This window comes from Carassius auratus, chromosome 33, assembly GCF_003368295.1.
Source record: "Carassius auratus strain Wakin chromosome 33, ASM336829v1, whole genome shotgun sequence".
Lineage (NCBI taxonomy): Eukaryota > Metazoa > Chordata > Actinopteri > Cypriniformes > Cyprinidae > Carassius > Carassius auratus.
The window spans coordinates 1,498,511-1,508,818 of NC_039275.1; the positions used below are offsets into that span (position 1 = coordinate 1,498,511).

The following is a 10,308-nucleotide window of genomic DNA, read 5'->3' on the forward strand; positions in this document are numbered from 1 at the left end:
GAAACTGAGGGAACAGCGTCATCTGCAGGTGAGTGACGCGCAGTGCAGCGTCCTGCTGCTGCTGTAACCACAGAAACCTCGCCTTCACAACCATAACATTCCAAACACACACACACACACACACACACACACACACATCATTTTCCCCTCTGATCTTAAATCTGCCCTAGTAAAATTCAGATATTTTTACTCCTAGAAATTATAGACCAAATCTTAAATTTTTGAGTAAATTATGAGAGACAATAGTTTTTAATCAGTTGAGTACATTCTTAAATGCAAATATGAAATATTTGAAACTTAGTCTGGTTTTAGAAAATGCCATAATACAGAGACCTGTTTTATTAAAGTTGTTAATGACATATATAAACCTGGACAGAAATTGGCCTTCAGTTCTGGTGCTTCTTGAATTGAGTGCTGCATTTGATACAATAGATCCTTTTAAATAATGAGCATGTTTATTAGTTTATTTGTTTATTAGTGAGAATGTTGATCTATCTCAAACAGTTTTAAATAGTTTTTTCTTTAATCATGTCTTAGTGAAAGAACATCCATCCAGGTAACATCCATGTGGGGTTCCTCAAGGATCAGTTATAGGACAGCTGCTTTTTAATGTATATATGTTACCTCCTGGTCACATCATCAGGATCTCTTTTCATATACATATATATATTAAATACACTTGCAAATTGCATCCAAGACATAAATGTTTGGATGACTTCTTACAACTCAACCAAGATAAAACTGAAGTGTTGATTATTGGATCAAAAGTGTAAAGTAAGAAATTGACACGTAAACTAAATATACTCAGATTAAACCCAACCCAAGCCATGTGGCAAAAAGTTTAGGAGTTGTCTTTAAATCTGATTTTAACTTTAAATCTCATGTACATAATGTTACCAAAACAACATTTTATAATCTGAAGAAAATTACTAAATTTTAAGACCATTTCTTTCTCTGAGCAACACAGAAAAAAACAATGCATGCATTTATAACTAGTAATGCCCTTTGTTCTGGTCTAGAATACGATTAACCAATCGCAATTAATCCAAAATTCTGCAGCTCGAATACTGACAAAAATTAAAAAGACAGATGATATTACACCAGTATTAAAGTCATTACACTGGGTAACTGTTAGTTTTCGTATTGATTTGCATTAACTTGTTTAGAAAAGTGCTACATAAATAAAATGTATATGTGTATGTGTGTGTAACAATAAGTTGAGCTAAAAATATGTATTAAATATTAACATAGTAAAAAATCTATTATATCAATGAATTATTCAACTATAAGAAAACTTCTAGGCATATGAAAGGGCAGCCCCTCGTGCTGAAGGACCTCACATGCTGCTAGTGCGCATGTGTAAACCTGCACGCGCAGTTCATAACAGTTGTCACATTAGTCCGCAGTATTTGTTATTATCGGTTTTATACAGTCTGTGGTTATTATCCATATTAAAAATCAACCGAACGTTCGTATTTAAAGGCGAGACGCTTTAAGCGTCAGTCTTTTACTCACCGGAAGCAGAAATATCAAGCAGGTAAGAGTTACTTTCAGTCGAATCTCTGTTTTTAGTTCTTTTGCAGTCAGTACATATCCAACACTATCCATGTGCAACATTCCTCCTGATTATTGCATTATTAATTATTGAGTTTATATTCTGTTTCTACTAGTTTATTGCAGCTCGATTGCTTATATATGTATTTTTTGTATGCATTTTGTTAGATGTTAATCTTTCTTTATAAAATCTACATTCTACATGTGTCTTTAATGAGCAAATTAATTATTTGTGATAAGTGATTAATAATAATATCCCTAATCATAACACTTAATAAATGTAGAGTGTTTACGGTTGTCACGCTGCTTGGCACATTAATGCTTAATTTAGGTGAGCATGTCCAGTATTATTTGAGTATTTTTTGTATACTATTATCATATTTATTAATATTTTAAATTAGGTTATATTTTTATAGTTTTAACTAGTTGCCAAAGCAAACATTTCTAATTTCAAAATTTTGTAAGTATTAATTTTCATCTAATATTTGTATTTAATTTTTTCAGCTTTATTTCAATCAACAAAAACTGTTTTATTACATCCACTCATGCTTATTAATTTAGATTCTTAAGGGGAATTCTTTATTTTTTTATGAGCTCTTTTCTCCGTGATGTAGAAGCTGATTGTGGGATGGACAAGTACTGTAGTATGAGTGAAGATCAGTCTGATGCTGCCAGACAACAGGAGAGACACTATTACCTGCTGTCAGAGCTGCAGACGCTCGTGAAAGACCTGCCCAGGTGCGCTCATCACATTACATCATCACATTACATCACATCACCTTACCTTACATCATTACAAAAAAAGACCCCTATCACTAGCTCGCTCTATTTTTTTTTCTATTCTGTTTTTTTTTGTTTTGTTTATTTATCATTGCTCTCTTGTTGTTTTTGATTGCTTTGGATCGTCTGCTAAATGACTAAATGTAAATGTACATCACATCACATCACCTTAAATCACATCACATAACCTTACATCAGTACATCACATCACATAATCACATTACATCAGATCACATAACCCTCCATCATATCACCTTTCATCATCACAATGCATCATATTATGTTATCACATTACATCACATAACATCACATCACATTACAATTACACATAATTTCATTACATCACATCATCACATTACAACATCAAATTACATCATCACATTTTCACATAACATCAGATCATCACATTACATCATCACATAACCTTACATCATTACATCACATCATCACATCACATAACCTTCCATCATATCACCTTTCATCATCACAATGCATCATATTATGTCATCACGTTACATCACATAACATCACATCACATAACCTTACATCATTACATCACATCACCTTTTGATCAACACATTACATTACATCATCACATTACAACATCACATTACATCATCACATTTTCACATGACATCACATCAGATCATCACATTACATCATTACATCACCTTACATCACATCAAAATAACATCACATTACATCAGATAACCTTACGTCATCACATCATTACATTACATTGCATCACATCATTACATAATCACCACACATTACATCACTTCATTACATAATCATATCACATAAAATCACATCATGTCACATCACATTACATTAGTACATAATCACATCATGACATCACATTACATTGCATACATCACATAAAATTACATCATCACATCAAATTACATCAGATAACCTTACGTCATCACATCATTACATCACATTACATTGCATCACATCATTACATAATCACAACCCAGCATAATCACATCACAACAAAGCTTCATTGTAAAACATCACATCATCACATCACATCATAATATCACATTGCATTACATAACACATCACCACACAACATTACATCACATCATTACATAATCACATCACATGAAATCACGTCACATCACATCACATTACACTATTACATAATCACATCATGACATCACATTACATTGCATCCCATCATATCATCATGTCACATCACATTACATCATCACATCACATTACATAACGCATCGTCACACCATATCAACAAATCACCACATTATAAATATTAAATCCACAAATGAAGGCCTTACAAAGGTCTTAAATCTGAGCAGAAAGTCAAATTCATGAAGTTATTGCATTAAATATTACATGCACTACCAAAATAATAATAATAATAATCATCCTCAGTATTTTTTTCCCAATGCAAATATCTAAACATCCAAGATACATTCACTAGAGATGCAAACTGAAGATTGAAATTGAAACAAATTGATGTTTTGTTTTCTGAGAAAATGAACAAAATTAAGTGAGTGCATGATTAAAAGTATCGAATGCATTAGCACAAATAGTGCAGCTTGCTGAGTCAATGTTCAAAACCTTGTCAAGCAGTCTGTAGAGAACATCTGTCACTCGTAGCTTTCCTTCCAAATCTTCACGTATATGATGTTTAGTGATGGTTTGGCAGTGAAAACTCTTTCTGCTCGCTCTGCTGATGTCCTTGGAGGAGTTTAGTGAGAAACAAAGGTGTGTTTCAGCTCGTTTCAGCAGCGTCTGTCCTACACCACACTCAGTGATCTGGCTCAGGCGCTCATCGATGGCACGGTGTATGAAATAGTGCAAGGCCTGCTGGACATTCAACACCTGATGGAGAAAAACCTCTACAACCAGAGACAGAAGCTACACTGCGAGCACAGAGGTGTGTGTGTGTGTGTGTGTGTTTCAGGCCGTGCTGAAACCTGTAAGATGTTGACTGTGTGTGTGTGTGTTTCAGCTCTCAAGCAGGATTTGGTGAGGAAACACAGACAGTCTCTGCAGACGTGTAAGTCTCACAATCTGGCCGTTCTGAAATCCACCCAGAGAGCAGAAACTGAGGTACGGTGACGTGTGCTCAGGGGGAATTCGTGTCCTCCGTCTCCTGGATCTGTCCTGGACCGGATTTATAAGTTGCCTAAAATATCTGGCTTTTGGCTTTGTTTTCCTATTTTCATTACAGTCATTACTGTAATATTGAAGGTAGCTAGTTTGACCAATATTGTGCAGACGGGCAAATACCAGTTGGCTGTTTTTAATTTTTATTAATAATTCTAACAATTCCTGGGAACATGATATGGTTTAGCATGATTATCACATTTGCAATTGCTGTTTGAGTTTAAGTTGCTGATCAACATCTTTCTAAGTTTTAATGAGACTGCTTTATAATGCTTTATTATGTTTTATAAATGTTGTCAACTAAAGAAAAGCCTATCAAGGAGACATTATTATTATTATTATTATTATTATTATTATTATTATTATAACATCATTCATTAAAATACTGATGATGATAATAATAATAATTATTATTATTGTTGTTGTTGTTGTTTTAAATTTAAGCATTAATAATAATAATAATAATAATAATAATAATATTTTAAACAACAACATGATTAATAAAATATAAATAAAATATATAAAATAAATTTAATTTAAAATTATTATTAATGTTGTTTTAAATGGCAACATTAATAATAATAATAATAATATTTTAAATAACACCATTAATAATAAAATATTATGAATAATAATAATAATAATTATTATTATTATTATTATTATTATTATCATTATATAAATTAAATGTATAATCATTAAGTTTCAGTTCAGTAGTATTATAGTGATATTTCTTCATTGATTTATTTTGGTACATGTTAGTTTTATATTTATTTAGATGATAATCTTTGTTTTCTTTAAACAGGCAGCTTCAGACCTATCTTTAATAATCATATTAATTATTTTTGACTAATATTATGACTTCTTATAATAGCTATAATCATGAAAACTGTTATTTTAGTAATATTGATATACTAACTATACAATATGTATTAGTTTTGTTTTCAGTTTTTTTTTGTTCATGTTTATGTTGTCACTGTTATTATTAATATTTTTATTTAATATTTCTATTTCACTTAGATGAGTATTTATTTCATTAAGTTCAAGGCCCTTCACGCAGGCATTGTACAGAATTGACCAATCATGTCATGAGAGAAGGTGGGATCTACCAATCACAACAAAGCAAATATCGAGCACTTCAGTAAAACAGAGCCAGAACCTGGAGACTTCAGGCGTGTTTAGGACGTGTCTGTGATTTGAAGAGGACGTGTAGAGTTAATGTGTTGTCTCCGTCACTGCTTCAGGCTCTCGATCAGCGAGTGAAAGAAGAGCAGAGGATGATGGACGAGAAGGTGGTGGCTGAGATGGATCAGAAGGTTCTAGATCAGCAGAACACGCTGGAGAAAGCAGGCGTGCAGGGCTTCTACATCACCACTAACCCGCAGGTCTCTCTCTCTCTCTCTCTCTCTCTCTCTCTCTCTCTCTCTCTCTCTCTCGTTCTCTCACTCGTCTCTCTCTCTCTGTCCGTCTCAGGAGGTGATGATGCAGATGAATCTGCTGGAGCTGATCCTGAAGCTGCAGCAGAAAGAGACTCTCTCTGGATCTCTGCCCTGAAGAGACTCTGTTTCATCGGGACACGTGTACAGGAGCTAATTATTAAAAATGACTTGTCTTCGTTCATCGACTCATTTCTTTGAACATGATTTGCATCTTTAAATCACAAACACACGCAGACTGTCAGGTTTGTGTAAGTGAATGTACAGAGAGCATGTAAATTAACCCATTGATTTGAATTAATGCAGAATAAAAACTTTTGCTACAAAGTATTTTCATCTCTCTCTCTCTCTCTCTATATATATATATAAGCAATGATTTCAATTAAATTTGCATTCTTTTATAAACCTTTATATATAAATATTTCTATTTATTTATCAAATAACACTGAGAACAAGTATGACAGGCTCCAAAAAAACCTGTTTTCAATACTGAAAATATATAAATATATTTTCATGATTTCTGAAGATCATGTGACACTAAAGACTGGAGGAATGACAAAAAAAGAAAAGAAAAAGAAATCATTATTTTAATTGATAACAACATATTTTCTTGGTTATAATATTTTATTTTAAAAATATCATATTTTTTTATATTTATATACAAATTATATACATTTAATCAGCCCAAGAGTTTCCTTTTCCGCCATCTAGTGGTGAGTAAGTTGTTTGCACTGTAGCTGCGTGTGGTGTATATGAGTAGCAATATTCAATTTGGAATGTAATATGCAAAATGACAATGCAAAATGTAAAATGGCAATGCATTTCTGTATTTACAAGACAACTGTCTTGTCCATGTTCTCTCACTTGAATCCTCACGAATCTTGAACCTTCTGCCCTGCCTTGTTCACGCAGTGATTGACGTGGCGCGAGGGGGCGGACACGTGATCGGCTCGAAATGCATTTTCAATGTGCACATTGAATTTTGCTACATTCATTGCGGGCAGGGGCGGATCAACCGGGCTGGCAGCCTTAAAGAAAGCCTTGCCACCCCTGCTGCCACCCCAGTTGGCAGCAACGAATTAAAGTTTATGGCCAATTAAAAAATTTATGAGCACGAATCTTTCGTGATTCGTGATCCCGCTCCAAACTCCCAAACTGACTCAAATGATTCGCGAACCCGCTCCGAACTCCCGAACTGATTCAAATGATTCGCGATCCCCAAACTGACTCAAATGATTCGCGAACCCGCTTTGAACTCCCGAACTGACTCAAATGATTCGCGATCCCCAAACTGACTCAAATGATTCGCGAACCCGCTTTGAACTCCCGAACTGACTCAAATGATTCGCGATCCCCAAACTGACTCAAATGATTCGCGAACCCGCTTTGAACTCCCGAACTGACTCAAATGATTCGCGATCCCCAAACTGACTCAAATGATTCGCGAACCCGCTTTGAACTCCCGAACTGACTCAAATGATTCGCGATCCCCAAACTGACTCAAATGATTCGCGAACCCGCTCCGAACTCCCGAACTGATTCAAATGATTCGCGATCCCCAAACTGACTCAAATGATTCGCAAACCCGCTTTGAACTCCCGAACTGACTCAAATGATTCGCGATACCCAAACTGACTCAAATGATTCGCGAACCCGCTCCGAACTCCCAAACCGACTCAAATAATTCGTGATCCCGCTACGAACTCCCGAACTGATTCAAATGATTCGCGATCCCGCTCAGAACTCCCAAACTCACTCAAATTATTTGCGAACCAGCTTTGAACTCTATTCCTATATAAATGACATTGATTGCATGAGATTAAGTTTGTAAATGATAGCCTGTGTCCTTTTGTAGTGTGCACATATATTTATCATCTAACTGTGATAACTGTGACTAAATTCAGTATATGTCTACCATATGTTGCCACCCCTCAAAAATTCCTGCCCCCTTCTCTTCACCCCATCAATATTTTTCTAGATCCGCCTCTGATTGCGGGACACTGAATGAAAATGCAATCGTAAGTGTCTTGACTGTGAATGTTAATGCAATTAAGAAAAATAGCATTTGAATGATAATTTTGCCACAGTTTTTGCTTGAACATATTATACAAATCTAATCATTTCTGTAATACATTTTCATTTTAATTTTGCAACTTATAAAGCATTAAAATTAGTATTCATTTCAAATATTAAAACTAGTGTATGAAATGGCAAATCAAAATGATGTAATTTCATTTTTATTTTCATTTTGCTCCAAACGTTTGCACAAATGTATTGGAAAATGTAAATACAGAAATGCATTGCTATTTTACATATTGCATTCCAAATTGAATATTGCTACCCATATACTTCCATAGTTTTTATATTTATATGTTACCACAGTACAGTGAATCAATACAGCTCTAGAGCTACAGAAATGGTGATTTGATGTGTTTGCTGTAGACTGTAGTTCCAGCAGAAGTCATGGAGCAGCCAGTGGGTGGCGCTGTTCGAATCTCGCTCTGAAAGTGTTCATGGACGTGTGTTAGGAGTCGTGCAGAGACTCACCTGCTTGATCTTCCAGTCTTGTGTAAGTATTTCATCTGTTTCTCATCAGCTCTGTTTAGGTAGAAGTGTGACTTGACCGAACTAAATGAATCGGTTTGTTTCTAGGCGTCATTTCTCGCTAATGTGAACCGATTCAATTGAGTCAGTTGATTCATTGAAAAGTGTTCACAGAAAGAGTACAAATCATATTTATTTTAACGCATTTTATTTATTTATTTTTATTTCTACTGTTAATGTGTTCATGTTTTATGTCTTGAATTAATGTTGTACCAGATCAATCTGCTTTGATCATTACATTTGATTATGTTGTCAACAATATAGACGGTGAAGAAAATGTTTTAGTAAATATGTTTCTAAATATTCACATTTTTTGCTAAAATATATTTATATACATGTACAAACTAATTATAAATATAAATACAGTTTTTAAAAATATAGTTTCTTCCATATATTTTAGTACAATTTATTTATTTAATTTTAGATTTATCTTACTTTATTTTATTTTTATTATTATTATTATTATTATTATTATTTTTTGCTGAATGATATGGAGGACCAAAATAACGAGTGGTTTGTTTCTTTACAAACTAGAGAAGCTTCACAAATACTTGTGTTATTTATTTATTTATTTTTACAGATCCTCACAAACTGTGTTTGGAATAGCATACTACTATTTGTGCACTATATAGTATGCATACTTTGCTCAGTATGTGAATTTTCTCTATGCATGAACTAGGAAGATGACTTGACGAATGAGCCAGAAATAATATCAACTGCACTTTTAAAGAGCGTCAGATCTCTGTGGCCTTCAGGACGAGAGAAAATCACAGGTAAGCTTATTGTCCTTTACTTGTATTGTCCTTTAACAAGCAGCTTGTGGAAGTGAATGCGCTCTTGTGTGCGAGGAAACTCGTTTCTGTTGTTACTGTGGGATTTTCTCTTTCTTTACTGAGAGGCTTGCTCTGACATTGATCGCTTTAGCAGAAATCAACACTTTCAGCAAAAAGAAACCCACCTGGAGCTCACAGCAGCAGAAAAATAACTAGAGATCACTCAGCTGTGTGTTATTGCTCAGAGCTTTCTCTTTCATTGCTCAGGAGTTCTCAGTTGTATTTAAATGGAGAAATTATTTGTCGTACCTTATACAGTACAGAGCTGATGAAGACTGTGGCTCGGATCATTTGTTCACATTTGAGAATGTGATCAGGGTTTTTATAGATAACTCAAATTAAAACCATATCAAAAGGTTTCTGTTACTTTAAATAAAATAAATAACATTTTTGAAAAAAATATTTTTAGCTATAAACATTTCAGAACATTAATAAATAAATTGTATGTATATATATATAAATTCTCCGGTCATTGCTAAAGCAATGTTTCTCATTTGTTTTAACTCGATGTACTAAAAATAAAACAATAAAAATAGATTTTTCTTACTTGACTTAATATAGAACAAAATATATATTAAAATATGTAAAATAAATATAAAACACTTATTTTATTTCTTTTTAATTTAACTTGATGTACTAAAATCATTAAAAAAAAAAATTTGTTACTTGAAAGAAAAGTAAACTGTAAAATAAAATATAATAAAATAAAAAATAAATAACTATAATTGAAGTTTCACTCAATGTAATAAGATAACTAAAAGTAAAGTAAAATAAAATATAAATATTATATATATATATATATATATATATATATATATATATATATATATATATATAATAAAATAAAAATGTAAAATATATATAAAATCTAAAATATAATGAAATAAAATGTTTTCTCAGGAGAAGCATGCTGTCTAAGAGAGCCAAATGACCTTTTATTTGAGGGTTTTGTTCTCTATGAGACG

At 33.1% G+C, this 10,308-nt stretch overlaps 1 protein-coding gene and 1 long non-coding RNA gene across 2 annotated transcripts in view; both read left to right on the forward strand.

Moving 5' to 3' along the window:
- The first annotated feature begins 1,335 nt into the window (after positions 1-1,335).
- Positions 1,336-6,236, forward strand: LOC113052689 (protein DGCR6-like). The gene is made up of 6 exons (XM_026217093.1): positions 1,336-1,537; positions 2,169-2,292; positions 4,077-4,237; positions 4,313-4,413; positions 5,715-5,855; positions 5,944-6,236. The coding sequence occupies exons 2-6, from the start codon at positions 2,183-2,185 to the stop codon at positions 6,022-6,024; spliced, it is 594 nt and encodes a 197-aa protein (XP_026072878.1). The 5' UTR covers positions 1,336-1,537; positions 2,169-2,182; the 3' UTR covers positions 6,025-6,236.
- A 2,063-nt stretch (positions 6,237-8,299) lies between these two features.
- LOC113052690 (uncharacterized) overlaps positions 8,300-10,308 on the forward strand; it is a 13,863-nt gene continuing 11,854 nt past the window's right edge. Inside the window, exons 1-2 of the long non-coding RNA XR_003277102.1 lie at positions 8,300-8,475; positions 9,190-9,283. This is a non-coding gene — a long non-coding RNA (uncharacterized LOC113052690). The remainder of the gene's footprint in view (positions 8,476-9,189; positions 9,284-10,308) is intronic.

Coding starts and splice junctions, on each gene's coding strand:
- LOC113052689 (XM_026217093.1), top strand. CDS start 2,183: ATGGACAAGTACTGTAGTATGAGTGAAGATCAGTCTGATGCTGCCAGA. Junction 4,414..5,714: donor CCCAGAGAGCAGAAACTGAG/GTACGGTGACGT, acceptor TCACTGCTTCAG/GCTCTCGATCAGCGAGTGAA. Junction 5,856..5,943: donor ACATCACCACTAACCCGCAG/GTCTCTCTCTCT, acceptor TGTCCGTCTCAG/GAGGTGATGATGCAGATGAA.